Below are 22,048 nucleotides of genomic sequence, written 5' to 3' on the forward strand. Positions count from 1 at the left end.
TTCACAAGGAAGTCTGGGTGTGGGGCAGAACATAGCGTACAGGTACACAGCAGGGTCTCGCCACACCAGTAGTGTAGAAATAAACTGTGCCTTTATTTCCTCTATCAGATACAGCCTTTGCAATGCTGTGTCAGGAGATTTTACACGTATTCTCCTGTTTGTGTTCTCTGCGCCACTCTGCTATCCACATACAACATCGTCAGTGGTAAAAAGACACATGTGGCAAGCTGCAAAGCAGCTTTTCTACTACAACATTTTTTAACTGAAAATAATGCTGGAACAGAGAAAAGCCACTTGGTAGACAGCTGTAAGAGTAAGCAAGATAGGCCCAAGGCACAGCAGCCCCGAGCATTTACTAGATTTTATACTCGTGCTGCTAAATTGTCGGTTCAGGTCTTAGCACTCTCCCAGATGGAACTTGGTTCAGGGGTTAGTATGTACTAAGAGTTGTTATGTCATAGCACTTTACATACAGACACCTATTTAGGGAGTCAAAGTATTTATTTAGACGGATATCGACTGCACATGCCAGTTGGCCTCAGTGACAGACAGCGGTCTGTGGACTGCTTTGGTCAGTGGCATATGTCCTTTATACATCTTTGAAGTCGCGCTGCAGAACCTTGTCCAGCCTAACCATGAAAAAGTCCTAAGGTTACGTGGTATATAGAAAGCGTATGTTTATGTGTGCATATTTGACAATATTTATTATTTTGTTTTTATAGTTACAAAATCTGGCATCTGCATTCACAGTGAACTCAGAACTTACCGACTGGCGCAGGTTCTTGCTAGCAGCAGCACAGCCTTGGCCAGTGCCGTCTGTGACACAGCTGCTTGAAGCACTGCGTGGCTTCCAGTCCATTGACGTAGCTGGATCAGGCTTTGTTACACAGGAATACTATATGCAGGTTATAATTTTTTCCTGAATAATATTCTTTTGTTTAACTCTCTGAAATGATTGATATATTGTTGGGTTTATTCACATTCAGAAATCCAGTCTGAATTTTAAATGTATGGAGTTTTGGGGGTGCTTTCTAATGAAAATTGTCTTCAGGAAACTGGAGGCCTAATCTTATCCATAGTCCCACAAATCAGGCTAAATAAACTAACTCTTTACTTCCATTTCCTACTTTCCCCATAAATTAATTTCAAATTAATATCCTTCCTGTTCTAAAGAAACTCTTCTGTGAGAGCTTTGACTTTTATTAACTTGTTTGACACTATATCTATAAAACAAAGAATTTGCTCCAAACAGAAATAAGTATTTTACTTTGGGCTCACCAGCTCTACTTTATTTAGATATTCCTAGAATGTTTCCAATAAGGAATTCTTTGCAACTGAAGATTATTTTTCAGATTTTGAATACAGGGAAAATTATAAAATTCTTTGATCTATTCTTTTATCTAAAGGTGTCTTCTATTTGAACTGTCACATAGTTTAGCAAAGGTTTTTGGGAAGCACGTTTCATGAAAGAGTATTGAGAATACATTCTCCTTTGTTTAGCAAAATTCTGCTCATTAAATTTTCACTTCCTTTTACTTAGGATTCTTAATTATACTTAGGATGACTCTTTTAATGTGTACTAGCCATATATATGTATATATACGTATACAAATATATAGGTAGATACATATCTGTGTGCATGTGTACATAAAAGTTCTACAGTTCTGTATTTTTTGGGTGATACTAAACTAATTTTCAAACTGTTTCAAATAAATTTCATAGAGCCTTTATTGCAGTGTGTTTTCCAATCACCTAGTATTAGTTTTCCTCAAAAATCAGAGGCTGTGTTCCTCCAGAGGCCTGTCAGTTTCAGAAATATTTTGATTAATTTAAAACTTCCAGGAGTGTCTGCCAACCCCTACCCACGCCAGACTTGCAAAGAAACAAATTCTGCAAAGCCATAAAACCCACATAATGTGCAGGTCTATCTGCATCTATTTTTCTATCGATGTGGTAATTTTTACTGAAGTGTGAGAGTTTAAAAATAAGCTAACAGTTACAAGACATGCAGACTGTGAATGTACATTTTTAACATGGGATCCTAGTTCAAATAATAATATTAACTGAGCAATTAATTTACTTCAAGATCGGAATTGGCTCACATTCAGTAAATGATAGTAAATACACAATGGTGTACACTTGTTTGTAGACCTACCTCTTGGTAGTTCTTCCAAACTTCTGTGAAAGTGATGACTCTGAACCTACAGTCTCGTACAGTTCCTTAAAAACTTAAAAAGGACTAAAGTCTGGAGGTAAACACACATATAACTCCACTACTGAAGCTCCTTTCTTGGAACAGAACAATATGGGCAGGCACATAACTGAGGTGCTCAAGAGGATGTTATAGGAAGCTCCAGAGACTATCCAAACCAATTCAGTTCAACAGTCTGCATTGCTCTGAAGATTTTGCTCTTTAGCTGATTCACATTGCAAATAAAAGTTGTAATGTCTGTCACCACTATTTCATGTTTGTAAATCTGACCAAAACTTTCTTCACTTAAAAACCACACAAATCCCCTGTATACCTGCTCTATATGAGGTACTACAGTTCATGTTACTGACAGCACTGTGGTTTGAGTTTTTTGCATATTCTGTTTATGAGAAGAACAAGAACAGAATCTTGCAGGCTTGAGTAAAATTTAGTCCTTAATTGATGAGGAACATCTGACTTGGTTTTATTGAAATGTTTGTATTGAAATGCTCCTTTGGGAGCAATTTGTGGCAAATTTTATGAGGTCAATACTTGTTCCATTTCTTTCTCATTAATTTCTTTCTTGAAGAAAAAATGATTCATGTTCTGTGGAACATGGTGCACTAGAGAATGTATGAGTCAGTGTAATCCATAAAAATAAGGAAAGAACAATAGCAAAGAGTTAGTAAAATAATTATATATCATTTTTTATCATTAATATTATAATTATATCATTCAGAGCAAACCATCTGATATCTTTCTGGGAAAGGTCTGAAGGATAACATTAAACCTATTTTCTTGTTATTATTTGCTCAGTTTTCCCAGCTTACTCACATGGGGAAAAAAGCAGAAAACAATTTTTTCTTTACTAATTTATTATTTTATTTTACTGGCTTGTTTTCCTTTCTGAAAATCTCTTCAAACTTCCTGTTTTGTCCTATTTCATTGTCTTGCTTTGAAAAGAAAACACATAATAATAAAGCAATATTTTATGTAATCAAAAATGTAGTAATTCATCTGAAATGTGGAAAAGGATGTTGCTAATGAAATTTGTAACTTTGTTACAATATTTTCACTTAATACCTACAATGAAAGGCTATGGCATCTTTCATTAACATCTGAGATTCATGAAGATTTCCAACTATTTGAAATCTTCCATATTAACCTATTAATGTAACACAGAATATACTGACATTTTTTTCAAATGTTATAATCTTTGAATAAAAAGGGAAACAAATTTTGTTCTCTGTTTAATGCTGAGACCTACATGCATTCAAAATGTCATGAAACTTTTATTTTATTTTACTGTATTCACAAGAGACAATGGCAAACAATAGTCATTGAGAATTGCAGGAAGAACCTTCCACAGGGAATCTGAGGTGCCCCAGCTGGCCCCTCTGTCTGTGCCTGTAGTAATAAACTGTGCAGTACTAGGGAACATCCCCAGGTAGTGGTACTCAATTGTCTATGCTGTGACGTTTCCCTAACCTGGCAAGGTTTGATAGGGGTCACTTCCAGTCAAGGGTTTCTTTCTGTAGGGGGTCTGTTCATGGCCATCCTGTTTTAGAAGGTAAGATTTAGCTGGTATGTCCTGTGGGTTGGGTCTAGCATTGGAGAGTTAGTTTTGGGCATTTTTAGTTTGCAGTTGCAGGTGTAATTCTGTAGGCATTACAGAACACTTCTTGTCTGTAATGTAAGTCTTCTTGTTGGGAGCAGGCAAGCATGGGAAGAGCCATGCCTCTGTCCTTCATTATACTGAAGTGTGTGGACAGTTTCTTCCAAAAGTACAGTTAGGACAAAAGCTATGGTGTAGCAAAGGATAACCTGAAAGCAAGAAGCCAGAACACACATAGAAGCTCTGCATTATGTTCTGCTTCTTGGGCAGTGTAGGTTTACAACCACCTAGTTAATTCACACTTTCAAGAGCAGAGAGTCACTTCAACTCTATTTTCAGTAATTTCCAAAGTATCTATTACAAACAGCTACTTAAATTATTCTGATGTCATTGTATATTAATAACAAATTCGGCTTAATTTAGTCCAGTGATTAAGCTCTTATTAATCTGTCTGTTAAACAATTATAGAATGGAAACACCACTTTATTTTAATGTGTGAAAATAAATTACTTTTTTTTTTTAAATCAGGTTGGCTTATGGTTTAATGGAAATGAAGGTCTAAACACAACAGAAAGTTGCATGGATTCTTTGCCTTTAGATAGGCTAAGACATCTCATAAAGGTAACTTAAAAAACATTGGTATTTTGAAGAGACTGTTCACTGTTCTGACCTGAGAGGTCTCATGCAAAAGATTCTTGGGTCTCCTCTTTTTTTCCATATTTGCTGCAATGTTTCAATGGTTTTTGAGGTCAGGTGGTGCTTCAGAATATGATTTCCATGTATAAAACCCTCAAAGTTAGCAGTAATGTAGAAAGGAATCTAGGAATTTTCCTTCAGTATTCTAAATCATAGCCTACTCAGACTTAATTATTCCTGTTCTCCTTTGAACCTCATTAATTTTGCTACACAGTAACCATCTTTGTAAAGAATGGGAGGCAAATAATCTCTGCATCTAAGCTGATGGAAATCTCCATGGAAAAGGGAGGTAATAGTGTGATCTGAATACAAGAACATGTTCTGGACTTACTTGTCATGATACAAGATTTTATTAATTTCTCCTTGTTCTGTGAAAGTCCTCAGTCTAGAAAAGAAAATACTACAATTTCTGTTTCCTTGAATGACTCAGACACACTTCTGATTTACCTTGATTTGCACAACCTCAACACATTTTAAAAGATCAGCAGTCATTATTTTATCCTTTTATATACAATCTTTAATTTGTATTTTATTAAATCCCACTTGTAGAAATTAATTTACGTATTTTTCTTCTTTTATAGTTTTTCTTCAGTTTATTTGCTGATACCAGTAAAGATCCTGCTCTGGTCAACTATACTGAGATGCTACTTTACTTTGCCTCCCACTCTGATCCAGTTGAAGGTGTTTACAGAGCACTTAGCATTGCTACTGGAACATATATTCATAGAGAAGAAGAAGCTTCTCTTCCATGTGTGGTAAAATATTACAGTAAAATATTAAAGAACAATAGAAAAGCTTGAGAATTATGTATTAGCTAGATTTCTGTATATTTTCTTATCCTGGGTAGTTCCAGTCCTTACAAGTTGTCCCACTGACTTCATGTGAGCTCTGCAAATAGTTCCACTGACTTTGGTAATAATATTCAGAAGTATTCTTCCAGAAGTCTGAAAATTTGCTTGCCAAATAATAATGAAAGTTGAAGGCACTGGTCCTTGTATAGGTGAATGGAGGGCATTTTTTGACCTAATTTTAAAAATTAAGTCCAGCTATCCATCCCCAGGAATTAGACTGTGACTTACAGTGTTGTTATCTAAAGATGTAAAGCCTGGTATTATTGCTGATCTTTCTTTTCCATTGTGGTTTTTTTGGGTATCTAGAAGTATATACACCTTTGTTATTATTTTCAAGTGTTTGTGTTTACCTGTAAATCAGAAGGATTAATAATTAATAATTTGTTTCATATGAAATAAGGTTTTCAGTTGTTTTTCGAGCTACGATGAATGTATTGTCACATCAAATGATGGGCTTTTGAACACTGTTAGTATTTCTGGAGTATGCTGTTATTTTTAAAGTCTCAAAACTGCCATTAGTGCACTACATGCATCAGTTACTATTGAATTATAAGAATTTTTTTGAGACATAAAATATGTATCTGTACATACTTGGAAAGAGCTCACTCTTCTAGATAACAAAACCTTTTCATATACTTTCACAACCACAATGACTGTAGCATTTGCCTAATACTTAAAATACAGTTGTGCTCACTGGAAACAGTATTGAAAGGGCAGTATTTTCTGCCTTTATATAAAGGCCTAAAATAAAACAGTATTTTACCACACAGTGTAAACCTATACATATTCATAATTACATTTTATTACTTCACATGGCAAAATGTGGTATTGTACTTCCCTGTGTCTGCTTTTATTTGTCACATCAGAGGTTTTGTCCATGTGAGAGACTGAATAAGACAATTGCCTTCTTATATTTCATAGAAAGGAGGAGAGCACAGAATGCTCCTAGTTAGATACAGTACATCTGAACTTAATTTCCCATATTTCAATGGAAAGTTCTAACCCCCCATCATGGGATATAAAGCAACACAGCCTGTTCTCCGCCGCAGTGTTTTCTGTTTTGTTTGATCTGTTTGGTTGGGACTTACAAGATTGTAAGTAACTACACTGGCATTATCACCTATGTCAATGATTCTGAAGGCTGCGAGTCACAGTGAATGGACACGTTTCCCTTCAGTCTAGAATTAACAGCATATCTCTGAGGAGCACAGTTACACCCTATGCAACCTGAGAATTTCCTCATGCTTAGTTTCCCACCTAAAGTATTGTCTCATTAAATCAGTGCTATGTCTGATGCATGTCTTACAGTGTACTATACAGACAGTTTGTATGCCTGATTCAGCTTGGGGAGTCCCATGGAAACTTAGAAACGTCTAAGAATTAGATGCTAAATGAGCATCTTGCATGTATGGATGCTCTTTGACTTTGTAGTCATCTTTCATAAATTGGTGGTCAAAATTGCATGGCTGCTAGAACATCACTCTAATATTTTCTTTCTTCTGTAACATTGAATACAGAAAAAAGAGAACAAATAAAATCCTGTTACACTGCAGCGAATGAGTTTTCACCAGCATTTCATGTAGGATATTCCACAACCACACGGGGGCAAAAAGTAAATTATGAGTTGGTATGGTGGTATATCTGAGTCAAGATCCCTGAAGACGTCCAAAGTGGTTTTCAGCACCAAATTAAGAACCTAAACCCTTGTCTACCCGTGGCAGTTTACATGTGACCTAAATATCTCAAGTCTCACTACAGGTACTGGAAACCTAGTAAATTCTATCAGTGGAATATTCATCAGTGGAGACAGCTTATAAGTAGGCACTTAACAGAGCAGCACCTAATTTGTCTCTTCTTTTTTTCTTGTTCTGTGCTGATAATTGTAATGACTTCTCATGGATAGCTCCCTACAGAAATATGCCAGAAATTCCAATGATGTTGATAGCAGATCAAACATTATAGGGACTTTTGTTACTTTTATTAAATCCACAGCAAAGACCCTTTCACTCAAAATGCTTAGCTTTTACGTCTCAATAATTTTGTTATTGGCTATGTAGAACTTATAGCTAAATACAAACCTACAGTGGGAGACAGAAAAACCTATGTGCCAGTATTTCTGTAAGTCCACTGTTGAGTGTTAAAAAGGCTGTATCAATGACTCCGCTCCTCCTGTGTTGAAAAAGGCATATATTAAGGCCTAAGACGTGTAACACAAGTGCAACTTAATCTCAGCAGTCTCTCCCTCCTCCTAATGAAGAAAGAAATGGTGTATTCAATTAAATCCTGTTGTTAATGGTTAGTCTACACAGTGGCCTAATCTGGTCCAAGCATTGTTAATTTGTGTGAGGTTCTTTCTCATCATTGTGCTCACAAATCTCTAAAGCACCTGGTTTGTTTGTTTGTTTGTTTTTTTCCTCATTGGCCATCTCTGATAGCACTGCAGATACCTCATGGCTTGTTTATAGTAAACTTCTAATTTTTCTGCATAAAGACTTTCTTATCTTTTTCTGTGGAGTGCTGGTCAGCCCATGTTAGCTGTTAGCCAAAATAAAGTTCTTGCAGTGACTCCTTGATCTGGACTAGAAAATTCATACTGCTTTTTTCATGTGAACATCCAGAATTACCAAATTTACTACTTATACAGACACAAAGTTCTTGGTAGAGTATTGTAGTTTGTAACTATTAGGTATTTTTATGTTTTGTTGTTCTGAAGAATATTAGTTTCTCAGTGTAATGTTGGCCATGTCCCTGGAAAAAACTGTTTATTGGTGTTCTACTAACACCAACATTATGGATGTTTCTGGGCTTTCATGATCTATTCCTTCATCCTATAGTTCAGTAGGTAGTTTTGTGTGAGCTGGTGATTTTTGTTTTATAAGAACTGAAATTTGCATGTATAACCCACTGATCCTTAATGAATATCTAACTGAAACAGATGACCTACTGATTTATCACTAAGTATTACACCTATGCTTTATTTGCTTAGGCTTTTCCTTATATCAGCATAGTGCCACATGAGAAAACTTTACCAGAAGGTGAAAAAGAAGTCTTGAATTACACGGGTGAAGGTATAATTTCAGTGGAAACCCTACTCAAAGTGTTTCATACTGGAGGAAGTAAAGATATAGATAGTCATAGATTTAGTTATCTGGAGAAGGAAGGCGGCTATGATAAGGTAGGCTGGTAGACTTAAAGAAGATTTATTTTGTATTAATAAATACCTGCTGCAAGCTTTGCTTTTCCCCAGATTTTTTAAACACTTAATAAATTGACCACTTCTTTTTTTTTTCTTACAGCATTTAATCAAAATTTACAAAGAATTAGGCACCGAAGATCTGAAACCCATTCCAGCTGCACTCCTTTTGAAGCATCCTTTCATTCAAGACTTGATCAACAAGTATCAAGAATACAAGCTTCCTGTAAGTATTGCTTTCTGGGATGAAGAACTTTTTAAGTACACATATTGAAATTCTGCCAGTTTCCAGTATAGACCAGTTATACAGCATAGCAGATTGTAGAGAGATCAGTTGATTTGTTTTCCATGAAAACTTTGTCTATTGAAGACTGAACTGCCTTCTGGCCTATTTTTTCATACCTGTCATGCTGGCCTGTGGCTGCCTACAGGTTTCCTACTGCATTGTCACATGTGGCACTGCCTTTCCCCCCATCCATGGGAAGGAGCGACCTTGAATTATCTTCCCAAAAGGATCTTACTGCATGACATTATGGGATATGTGTTAGGACACATTCCATCCCAGGCCAACCAGGCTGTAGAAAAGGGCATGCAGAGGTGGTACAGGTTCAAATGTTCTTCCTGTTACCTGCACATGTGTTTAAATGTGCATTAAAACACAGAATAGAATCACAGAATCATAGAATCATTCAGGTTGGAAAGGACCAACTGTTAACCCGGCACTGCCAAGTCCACCAATAAACCACATCCCTAAGCACCACATCTACAAGTTTTTTTAAACACATCCAGGGATGATGACTCAACAAACTCCCAGGGCAGCCTGTTACAATGCTTGACCACCCATTCGGGGAAGAAATTTTCCCTAATACCCAACCTAAACCTCCCCTGGCGTAACTTGAGGCCGTCTCCTCTTGCCCTGTCACTTGTCACCTGGGAGAAGAGACCGACCCCCCTGCCTACACCCTCCTGTCAGGCAGCTGCAGGGAGCCACAAGGTGCCCCCGAGCCTCCTCCTCTCCAGGCTGACCCCCCCAGTTCCCCCAGCCGCTCCCCACCAGCCTTGTGCCCCAGCCCCGGCACCAGCCCCCTGCCCGTCTCTGGACACGCTGCAGCCCCTCTGCGTCCCCCTGGCAGTGAGGGGCCCAACCTGAACACAGGAGTCGAGGGGCGGCCTCGCCAGTGCCCAGTGCAGGGGGACAGCACTGCCCTGGCCCTGCTGGCCACGCTGTTCCCGGCACCAGCCAGGATGCTGCTGGCCTCCTTGGCCGCCTGGGCACACGGGAGGCTCATGCCCAGCCGGCTGCCGACCAGCCCCCCCAGGCCCTTTCCCCCCAGGCAGTTCCCAGCCCCCTGCCCCCAGCCCGCAGCGCTGCGGGGGCTGGTGTGACCCACGGGCAGGACCCGGCACTGAGCCTGGTTGAACCTCACACAACTGGCCTGGGCCCATCGCTCCAGCCTGCCCAGACCCCCCTGCAGAGCCTCCTGCCCTCCCGCAGATCAACGCTCCCCCCAGCTGGGGGTCACCTGCGAACCTGGTGAGGGGGCACTCGGTCCCCTCACCCAGATCGTTGGTAAAGATATGAAACAGGACTGGTCCCAGTACTAATTCTAAGAAGTGAAGTGCCCATCACTTGTTGTTTCACTTATAATCATTGTTAGTAAAAAACAAGATACAAGAATTAAAGAATATATTTACTCTGTCAAAGTAAGGGTTAAAATTTTATTTGCTATGGTAGGAAGAGTTACAAAGGAAAATTTAAGACAACACATCACAACTGAAGATTATGACTATTAATGAGTATTTGTCCTGACTATCTTAATGTCTCAGCCAAGGAAAATAAACACCATGGAATGTTAGGTCATTCTTCCCTTACATTCCCCATTCTTTCTTCCAGACCCTTATTATTTAATCAAGTACTTAATGCATCTCCTAATTTGATCAATTTTCCAATTTCACTGAATTTCTTGTAGACTAAACCATTTTTTAAACTAGCTTTCTGTTCTGTACGTGATCCATGTCAATAACTGTTCTCTACACAAACATTTCACTGACTTTGCCACATTCAACGTAACACAAGCTCCCCAAAAAGACCAAATGTCATGCAACCTGAAGTAACACTTAACTAGCGTTTAAACTGGGTAATGCTATATGCACATACTCTGCTATTTACAGAGAGAGGGATTTCTTTATTAAAACCTTTTCACACTAACCAGTAGCTGAATATCAAAAGCACAGTTTATATTCTTTCTTAAAATTTCTGATCTTCCTGTACCACTTTCAGGAGGAACTATGTTATATAGCTTAAAGAGTAGATTCTAGTATATGTTTAAAATGCATTAGCTACAATCAATCACCTATGTTATTTGTGACTGGTAGGGTATTTTCAGGGAAGTACAGTTATAAAAATTGTCAGTCTGTGAGAAAAGGGGTAGGTGTGAAAATATATATATTATGAATCTTGGCAGTAGCTGGGATTTCAGTGCACATGCTGTGGCCCAAAGGAATTTCCACAGCTTGTTTATCAAAGATACTTTCATATAATTGGATTTAAATAATACATTTTTCTACTTATTTGGTAGATTCATTTGATGCCTGTAGCTCCTGACTTGACAGATAGATGATGCAGAACTTCAATTTTCATTTGTAATGCTTAGAATGTCCTCTTGCAAGGGCTTACACTGACTGTATCTCAAATAGAGTGCTCTGCGTTTTCTATATTCCTTGACTGTACTGGTAAATACAGACTGCTGTTTTATGCATGAAATCAACACTTCACAGTCTTACTTTGAAATTCTGACTAACTGGGAAAGAGCTAAGACCACAAGTTCTTACTCAGCTTGACAGCAAAATATTATATTCACCAGCAAACAGACAGAGACCCAGTGGCCATTGTTCTATGTCAGTTAGGATTCGGGTCACAAACTTATGAACCTCAGGAACAGTTTTCCTCTGGCAATTCTATACTTGGTGAATAGGTGAACTTTTTTGTTCCCAAAACATTTCCAAAGTAAGTAAAGAATATATTTAGCTTCAATTATTTTTACAGAAATACTCTGGAGACTGTAAGAATCTCTGTAAAAATGAAATTCAACCACAGTACTGTTACTCTGAGATCTTTTACAAGATAAATATAGCAAGGTAGGGTGTGGTTTCTAAGGTTAAAATGTTTCTACTACTGCAGTCATAAACAGTGGAAAATAAACTGGTTTGCTGAAAACTATAAATGGAATATGTAGTTTAAAACATTTTACATTTGAGTTAGGGTACCTGATTCCTTTGGCCTCTTGATGAACTGTTCAATTTTAACCAATACTATCTCTGATAAAAATATTTTCTCCAGATGAGAAGGGAAATTGTTTTATCAATTCATATACCAATGGGCTGGCAACATCCGACATGATGATGGCCTTTCTGTTAGCCTCCATACAAATGCCACCAAATGAAAAAGGTTGGCAATTCTATTACTTTTCCATTTGATCTTTTCTGTCCTGATTAGAAGTCTTTGGTCCTGACTAGAACTTTCAAGTGATTTGCTATTAGCAACACACGTTTTTCACTTATCAAATTAAAATTGTTCCTTTAAATAGTTAGACCACACCTATATGTGATTGTGTGTTTATGAATGCACTTCATTACATTCTGAATTAAACTGTCTTTAAATACATTTAATAATAAATGAGATAATATTTTTATTACATCAACTGATTCAGAAGAAGCAAGCAATTCTGCTTTTTCCATCACATAGGTTTGTCTATTAATGTTGGTCTATTAAGGGGTCTTCAGGCCTGGTATTATTTCTTGTTACAAATTTTGCCTTCCATCCTGAGGCTGTTGCAGATACAGTAATACAAAAACAGCCATACAATTTAGTAACTCTGCATTTTGATTGTCGATAAATTTCAATAAAGAGTCTGGGATATATTCTATCTCTATAACTCTTAATGCTTGCATTAATCTGTTATTCTGAGTGGACTACATTATTATAATTACTCAGGATAACAAGGTAGTTTGAGAGTTAGCATTCAGCAGTCAGCATTGTATCGAAACTAGAATGCATTTGATAATGTTATGTTACATTTTTTACCCTGCTTTCAAATCCTGAATAATCCTTTTCAAAAATCTCTAGCTTTGAAGATAGGATTATCACATTGTATTTCTGTGCATCTGTGTTCTGAATATATGTAATGTAGGCCCTCACATCAAGCTTGTTCCTTCTAAATTAATTGTCATATTATTACTGCTGTTGTTGGTTTCATTAATCATTTCAGTAACATTACTCAGATATTCATTCAAATAGGACTTCTGCTGAGATAGGTTTTCTAATAATGTGTAGTTAACATGTCTATATGAAAAAACCTACTTATTATATGTTGCACAATTATTAAAATACCTGTTTATATTCACAGCAGTCATTTCATATTACACAACTGAACAAGCATTCAGAACCCCATGTATCATTTAACAAAGTAAAAATGCTTTCTGTCTAGGGACACAGTTACTACAGATTATATTCAGTAAGGCTTATGAGGTGGACCATATACTTCTTAGTCAATGCTTTGGCAGAAAAAAGCACTGCTGAATCACTGTCTACTCATAGCCAGTAGTTGTAATACTTATGAAACCTAAGAAGCCTTTTTCATGTGGTGTTTTAAATATCCTAATGTGCAAGAGAAGGAAAATGTAACTCAGTGTTTAAATACCTACTTTTAAAAAAGAGACTGATGTTGTGCTTCTCTTTTTCATATATTCCATTAAAAACAATCTTAAGAAATACAAACAAACATGAAAAATACTGCTTCTTACATTAAAAGTGATAAAAATATCAACTAATATAGCAGAAACAGTAAGATTGCTTCATTAGACATGGTATAGTAAATCTGTAGGAGTACTACTTCTCCAGTGTTTTGAGGTTGTTTAGGTTTGGTTTCCTCTGCAAAACTGGTAGTTACATAAGTAAAATCTGTCCAGATAAAACTGTTCTCGTTTTTAACACATTCTTAAATGCTGTTCTTACACTCTTTTTTCTGCATCAGATTATAATTTTGCAATCATACCATTCTTCCTTTTAGACTGATATTTAACATATACTTCTGTGGCATTGCTAAAGCATAAAATTTCCACTTCCCACACACATGAACACAGTGACAGGATTGGATGTGTCTCTATATTTGCTCCAAGACAATAAGCAGTAGCTCTCTCAAACTTATTCTTTACAGGAACATAAACTTGTAGAACTCTTATAATAAAATTCACGTACTGCCATGCCAGAAGCACTACAGTTTGCTGAGATCCTCATCTGCTTTGTGTGGTAATGATAAGTACTGATAATGAACTTGACGAAGGTTCCATTTGCTAACATTTATTTTTGTCAAACCAGAATTCAAACTCCTTTTTGTGACCTAGTGTGCTGGAAAAGGCATCCTTAAACTGAAGTATTTCTTAGAGCCAAAGATAAATGTTAGTACTACCTTCAGAAACAAAGGACTGGCAAAATTATCTTTAAACATGGTTATTCTGTATTCATGGAAATGCTCCTGATATTTTCCAAGGCACGTGAGGCATTGCTACATACAGGCTGCTTCTGCTTTTGAAAATAGGTTGTATCTTCAATATATTTGCACAAAATACATATTGGAATGTATGTTAGAATTTAAATTGATTTATTTTATAAATATTCTGTTAGTTATTCTCCTAAAGGAACATGTGTTTATTGACAATACTAGAAATTGCTGGAAAGTTAAATTGCTATTTATCTTTGTATTAAACATCCAGCACATTATTTTTTTTAATCAAAAATTCCTTGTTCATCCTACTTACACAATGGATAGTATCGCTGAAATTGGAAATAGAGGAGATTGTGCTAATACAAAATTATTGAAAATCAACCAATCAAATATAAATATAGATATAAATATAAATTATAAATAATATAAATATAAATATATGTGTATATATATAAAGTTATAAAAAATGCAGAACTTCACAAAAAAATAACTAAGTGCAGGTATGTATTATTCCAAATGTTAGTTACTTGTTTTCTTTTATTTCCGTTTTCTCGAAGTGTTACTTAAGTTTGGCTTGAAATATAGCATATAAAAAAAGAAACTTTATTGACGAATTTGTCTCTGCACGTTTTGAATAATATTTGCCAGTTTAAACAACACTTCTAATATCTCTCTTTACTGAGAAGTTTAAGCTGAAGCTGAAGATCTCTGCTTATTTAAAAATAACATTTTAACACTGTAGTTTTTTTAAAACTGCTGAAAACAGTAATGTATAGATAACATGAAAACACCATCTCAGTGATATTCCTGATACATAAGGAAGTCTTTTAGCATTTGCCATGAAGAATGTTCCTTCCGCAATTGTCACTGTATGTTTATGTTTTTATTAGTGCACTGAACATACATAGTGCTTAACCTGAACCTAAACAACAGCGCCCTTCACACATCTTATGTAACCTAAGGAAAGTGTAGTTTATATAAATATATCACCACTGAAGTTAGTTTTCCTTCATAATGTTATAGTCACTAGTTAGACAGCTCACCCCATGGAAAGACAGGTGTTATTATTGAAAGTTTTAAGGTAGATCAGGCTGCAACATGAAATGAGCTTTTAATGTTTCATTTTCCTTTTTACAGGATATTAAATCTTTCTCCAAAGATCTGAACAAGGACAGTCAACTGATGGACAAAACATGCCATTTAAAGACATAAATGAATGAAAAATTGTTCTTCATGAATAATAAGAAATTTTTTTTTTAAGTTTGTAAGAAGTGTGTCTTGCGTCTCCAGTCCTCCCTTCCATGGGGAAGGATTTTTTGGTTTTTTGTTGTGAAAGCAAAATTGCATTGCAATTGCACACATTTTCTGTTATTTTAAATTGAAAGAAACAAACGAACAACAAAAAAATTAAGCCTGTTTCTGAACTTAAATAGAGCTGATAGTGTGTTCATTAATAATTAGTGTAAGAATAAAATATGTCCAGTTCTTGTCAGCATGCTAAGATACCTGGTCACCTTTTGTTACATCTATAGTTTATTAATTCATCAATTTTTCATTAATCAAATATTATAATCAATTAACTTTTAAAAACATGTTGCAATTCATAGCTAATAAAATAACTAAATGAAAACACTGTTCTCTAAGATCAGTATAAACTAGCAAAAGGACATCACATACGTGAAAATGAAGTGCTTGTTGACAGCATATAGGATGAATTTGTGTTATCCAGCCTATTTCTAACCTTCCATTAAAGCTCAGCTCTGCTGCTACCCACTGAAATCCTTCCTCCGGAGCATCCTGGCCCGCAGCCCAGCAGTACAGGGGGCACAGGGTGCTGCTCCCCACCGCTCCCCTCACACCACCTTGCACCGAGCGGGCCCCAGGTGAAGCAGTAAGGTGGGTGCCACACAATCTGCCCACACCAGTAGAATTTGCAGTGGGGTTCCACAGAACTGCTTTCAGTGATCGGCTGAAAGTCCTTTTTCGGTCCGCGCAGTGTATCCAAGGACACCAAATACTGCAGGCACACGCATCAGGTTTTCAGGCATGATGTTTGTCTAAAAATCTCCATGGCAGACGGTGACACCTAGAGGAGTTGCATTCTGTGGCAGATTATGCTGAAGTGGTTGTTTCTTTTTCTATACCTCCTCTGACCTTCACTGGCTTTCCTGGAAGTTGTTCTGGAATAGTTTTCATAGAAATTTTCCTGTTAATAAAATGTTTGTGTTTCCCTGCAGTTTTATTCATTTTTTCCACTGTCATGTGGCTAGTGATGCCTAACTATAAGATAATAGGAACTATTTTTTCATGGAAATTTTTATCATAAATTTTAGAACATGCTCTGTAATTAATTCCTCTGGAATTCAACATTGAGATGTCAACTAAATCTGAACTAAAGATATCCACTAAATTTAGATGTCAACTAAATCCTTAGTTTTCAGTGGTACTCATCCTTCTGATCTGCAGTTTCGAGTTTTCTGAAGACTGAACACAGCAAGTAGGTAACTGGTTATCTGAACTCAGTATACCTTCTGATTTGCAATCTGTCACCTGCCCAAGATGTTAGCAAACCATGTGCATTCTACATTGTCTTACTAGCTTAGAAACACGGTAAGTAAATACTTCCAAGACGCCTACTCATAGCTGAACACTGCTCCATCATTTTGGGTTGTTTTTTTCCTGCATTTGGCAATACCCTGATAACAATGCACAAAACATTTAAAGAACCCTTTCCCTGGTTTGATCAGCAAAATACTCAAACGTATGATGCTCTCTAAGAATACAGATAGTCCCATTGAAGTCAGCTAACTCATAGGGAACCACAGACCTTTGCTCTTTGTTGAGAAGTGCTATCTGCACAGAAAACTTTTACGTTTTTAATGTATCTTTATTATTTTAAGTCAAGTATGTATAACATAGTATAGTACTTGCATAACATCTTCTGATGTTCCTAATGAGGTTTCTAAATTACCTGCTTGAGGTATAAAATAATTATGTATCAGAAAAGCAAAAGCTCCAAAGAAAAAAGAGAAACTGGCATAGTTATAGTTAGACAATGACTAGCAGACCTACCTGTAAAATATATTCTGTTCTTTGTTGCAATAAACTATTAAACATTTTGTCACATTTTTAGAATATGCTGTCAATAATGGCAGGTTTGTTTATTTGTTGATTAAAGACAGATTTTGAAAGGAAAGTGGTAGTCCAGCAGGAGCAGATCAAAGCATCTATATGTGATATGTGAAGCTCGGAATAGAACACAGTAGGCTTATCACTTCAGGCAAATAATGTTGTGTCTCTTCACTCTACATATTTTGTGCTAACCACACCGGCACATCGTAGCTAAGTACTATCTTAGAAACATATGTAACTTTGTTGTGCCCCCGCAAACCATGGTAAAACCTCAACATCCTCGTTTTACTTATGACAACAGACTTCATGATGCACACAAATTAATCTGCTTTGCTACCTGAATCATTTCTTCACATAGCACATACAACTTTGTCAAAATGTCATCCCCAATATTCTCGAAACATCAGTATTGGTAGTTATTCAATAGACTTGGGGTTCCCGGCCTAATGTTGGGGCCCAGACATGAAAGACGTCCTTGTATTTATGAAGGGGGAATACTGAACAGATTTGCATTCATATTTGCCAGTGGAGTTACAGTAGTATCATGTTCAGTTTTCGTATCTGCACTTCAAGCAGGATGCTGGAAACTGGAAAGTGTTCCAAGAAGAACTGCAAGAATGATGGGAAATCACGTCTTGTACCAGAAAATTCAAGGAGCTCAATCTTCTTACTTCATCAAAGGAAAACTTAAAAGGGGTTCAGATACCTGTTTACAAAAATCCATGTAAGACATCTTCATTGTGGTAGACAAAGACAGGCAAGATTCAATGGCTGGAACCTTAGCCTTCAAAGTAACATGCAGATTTTTAACAAGGAAGTAGATTAACTGTTGAAGCAACTTGCTAAAATTTTGTAGCAATTTCCTCATCACAGAGTCATAAAATCAAAAGGGATAAGTCTTTTAAATCCAGTTTGTGATGGCAACTGAAACAAGAAATAACTGCATTTTTTATATTAATACATAATTAATACATAATTTAAAAAATCTGAAAAATTGGTTTGGCTTTCAGTTAATTGTATGCAACATGTTTAATCCTCTTTTCACAGTATGCTGTATTTTAATGTTGTATTTCTTCTGCTCCTTCACTTATTTCAGGTATTCTTGGGTATGCCTTAGATAGTTTGCCTTAGAAAAGATGCAAGGGAGTTTATATTAACAATATTCTTATCATAATTAAAATTACCTGTATTCCATCCCTGAAAAAATGTTCTTTCAAAAACCCCAACAAACTAAAAGGTACTACTGAATTAGGGTGTCTCCTACAGTTTTAGTGACTCGCATAAAATCTCTCTGTATAAATCAAGCTCAACATTTCTTCTGTAAAGAATTCAGGTTCCATATTAGTCTGTTTCAGAGCTGTGATATATTCCTTTACATAAGTAGAATCCCTCCAGACACGTCCCTCAGGAAGCAGAGTTTGGTGCAGGAAGATTCAAAAATTTCCAAGAAACCAGAACACTTTTAAAGACCGTATTTTTTTCACTTTTAAGATGTGGCTATAGTTCCTCAGTCTGCTCTGTGGTCCATACCTCAAAATTTCCACTGAGCATGAGGTTCAGCATGGCTTCTTTTCATATCCCTCATAAGTGAAGCAAGCCATTTTGTGAAAAGCCTCTTAGCTATGCTGAGATTTCTTAATGCATGAAGACTGCTAAAGAGTTCTTTAAACCATTGAAATAAGCACAGAATGATAGGTCCAATCTGAAAATCAAGCATGCTTCACAAACTTCTTTGCAACGTTATCATTATGAAATTAAAACAACAGCAATCAAAAAATTTCAAGACGTAATATTGTTCACTGTCGGTACGAATTACTTGCTTTGTACTGCTTTTGCTACTTCTAACAATATCTGTAACAAGTATGTCAGTTGAAAAGCAATTTTATTTAATTTCAAATTTTACAAAATTTCCTTGACAGTAGGAAATAAAATACATTTTTTTTATTTTTAAGTATTATGGATAATGAATATTCTGCCGTTTGGCATCTCATCATTATACACACCTGCAAATTCAAGAAGGACATATGCAAAAGGCTGCCCCTTTGGAAGTAGTAACCTCTCACAACAGTAAATGCTGGGGGTTTTCCAGCGGTGGAACAGCTCTGCTGAAAAGAACTTGGAGATCTTGGTGGACAGCAAGCTGAACATGAGCCAGCAGTGTTCCCTGGCAGCAAAGACCAACACCAGCTTGGCACGTATTAACAGGAGCAGATTGAGAAAAGTCATTATCCTCCAGCAATCAGCACTCATTATGTCTAGGATGTGTGTCCAGTCTGGGGCCTCCTAATACCAGAAAGACTTCGGCAAATGGCAGTAGGTTCTGTGGAAGCCACCAGGAGCGCAGGAGGCTTGAGTGCTTGCCAGTAGGAGAGACACTGAAGGAGATGGGCTTGTTCAACCTGGAGGAAAGCAGGTCTGGGGGAATCTTAACAGTAGTTTTACAACACCTATGACACAGCTATCAAGGAGGTTATTTACTGTGGTGCATGGCAGGAGGGCAAGAGGCAATGGGTACCATTTGAAACACGACTGGTTCTGTGCAGATGTAAAAGAAACCTTTTTCCCCATAGGAACAGTCCAGCAGTGGAACAGGTTACCCAGTGGTGCTTTCAGCACCTGACTGCATAAAGCACTGAGCACCTGACCAAACTGTTCTAACCTCATGCAGATGCTGCTTGAGCAAGATTGAAATAGATGACCTCTGGAAATCCCTTTCTGAATTATTCTATGATCTTAAATTTATTCTTTTCAGTTGTATCATGCAAAATCATTTACTTAATTGATGCAACACAAGCACAACTAAATGGCTCTGAATAACTAGTTCTCCTGAAGATGAAAATGGATGAGAATGCTTTCCAGTGTCTTTGCTTATCTTAGGAGCACCATGCTGAGAGGAATGAAAAAGTGAACATCCTTTCACTGCTGGATCAAAAGATATGACTTTGGCTATCTCCAGGTAGCACTGTTGGTAAGCTGAAATGACACCTTCCACTGTCACTTTTAAATGTGTTCTAGATTTCACCCTTGGCTTTGCCATACTTGCATTATGCACTTCATAATTAATTTATATACAGAAATTGATTCAATAGAGTTATAGCAAAGAAAACAGAACTAAAACTTCACTACCTTTATACAGTTTGGAAGCATTCATATTGTAAAGGTACATGTAGGCGGAATTTCCTGACCTTTAAATATTCTATTCTTCATTTAAAGATTCTCTGAAACGCTTTGAATTTTATTTCCTTTGTCTTCTGTAGTCACTTTACATTCAAGATTTCTCACTGTCATGACTTAAGTAGCAACACCTTTAGACATCCTTACACTTCAGAATAGCAGAGCTTTGACTTAGTAGCTCAAGGATTGACAAGCTTCTAGCTCATGGCCTTACTATATTAACATAACACAGGTGGTTGTCTGTACTTCGAGAAAAACCTGTGCTTATCTTGTGCTATCAACATCATATTTGTTAATCAAAAAGTAGCAGCAGTACCTGTTAGTAACAAAGAATGTGCCCATGCCCACTTCATAGTTCAGCTTAGTCAAAGACATCATTTTTCCTCTCTTCTTTTTCTTGTAACAGTGGTTCATCTTTTCTTTGTTTCCAATATGTGTATATACACATATATACCTATACATATATAGATAAAAAAAGATAAAACTTTTCCTGGCTATTTATAGATAGGAGTACATTTTAATCTGAAGAAGTTTAATAGCATCCTGGTTAACTGTGAATTGCTGTTCTTCCAGTAAATGACATTCTGTTCTCAGTTTGATATTTTTTTTTTATTTACAGCATTATAACTGTTGAACTCACAGTCTGATCCACTACAGAACTTCATGGATGTTATGGCTATCATAAAGTAGGTTTAGGAGCAGGTCTTGATTGTAGTCAGTCCTGTGGAAGTGTTGCTACTTCCACAGAAATAATACTTAATTACCTCAGTGTAGGATTTCTTGTTGGGCATTTTTAATTTGTTAATAAAAGTAATGGTACCTACAAAAATCAAATCATTGTTTCCAGGATTTTAAAAACAGATGTGCTTAAATCACCTGGAATTCAAGGTCCTGTGTATTCAGGCCTAGATTAAACACACAAAACTTTGCAGTACCATGACAGCTGAAGTTCAGATAGTACACATAGCAATTGATTTAGCGTCGTGTTTTCCTTTTTAGCTTCATAATGATTAATAGTGACACAATGAAACCAGCTTTTTTTTTTTTTTTTTTTTTAAAACTGGGCATGTCATTCACATTATTTCTGTGAGGAAGCCTAAAAGGGAAGAAGGATGGTCTTGTGGTTAGGGTTCTGCAGTAGGGATGTGTGTCTTTGTCAAGTGAAATATAACATAGAGGTGCCAAAGCTGGCTGCAAGTAAGTTAGTTCAGGCACTGAAGTCTTGCTAAAACAAACAGAGGCTGGTAATTGTAGTGCCATGGCTAAACTTAGAGCACCTGAGCTTCATACTGCGTTCTGCAGCATGCATACATCCTTAGGAGACAAAAATCAGTTTTCTGAAAAAGGCCTCTTATCTTTTCCATTCTTCCATTGGATTGGCACAGGGAGCAGGAAATCGAAGGTTTCAGCTTCACTCTGTGTCAGTGGGATCTCAGACAATGCAGAGAAGCTTTTTTCCTTCATTTTTGAGATCAACATTAATCTCTTCAGGTTTTCTGCTTAATGCTTTTGGCAACAGTTAGTTTTTACTGTAAAAGAAATATGTTTCAGTACTTCAGCCTATTTGGCTTTTTTTCTCTTCCAAAAATTTCTTTAAAATTTGTTGAATTAGATGAGCCCTCTGAAGCTTAGCCCATGGCATATTTTTACCTCTCATTATCTGAATTACATAGGCTACTTGATAATCAGCAC

General features: G+C 36.6%; 1 protein-coding gene across 1 annotated transcript; it reads left to right on the forward strand.

The window, feature by feature from the left end:
• The first annotated feature begins 924 nt into the window (after positions 1-924).
• On the forward strand, positions 925-18,677 carry LOC308056561 (sperm flagellar protein 2-like). Its single transcript, XM_080372162.1, has 4 exons — positions 925-4,427; positions 5,084-5,257; positions 8,650-8,772; positions 15,188-18,677. Exons 1-4 carry the CDS (start codon positions 4,386-4,388, stop codon positions 15,260-15,262), a joined length of 414 nt encoding a protein of 137 aa, XP_080228288.1. The 5' UTR covers positions 925-4,385; the 3' UTR covers positions 15,263-18,677.
• The last annotated feature ends 3,371 nt before the right edge of the window (positions 18,678-22,048 follow it).

The sequence above is a fragment of the Falco punctatus genome, assembly GCF_963210335.1.
Source record: "Falco punctatus genome assembly, chromosome: Z".
NCBI lineage: Eukaryota > Metazoa > Chordata > Aves > Falconiformes > Falconidae > Falco > Falco punctatus.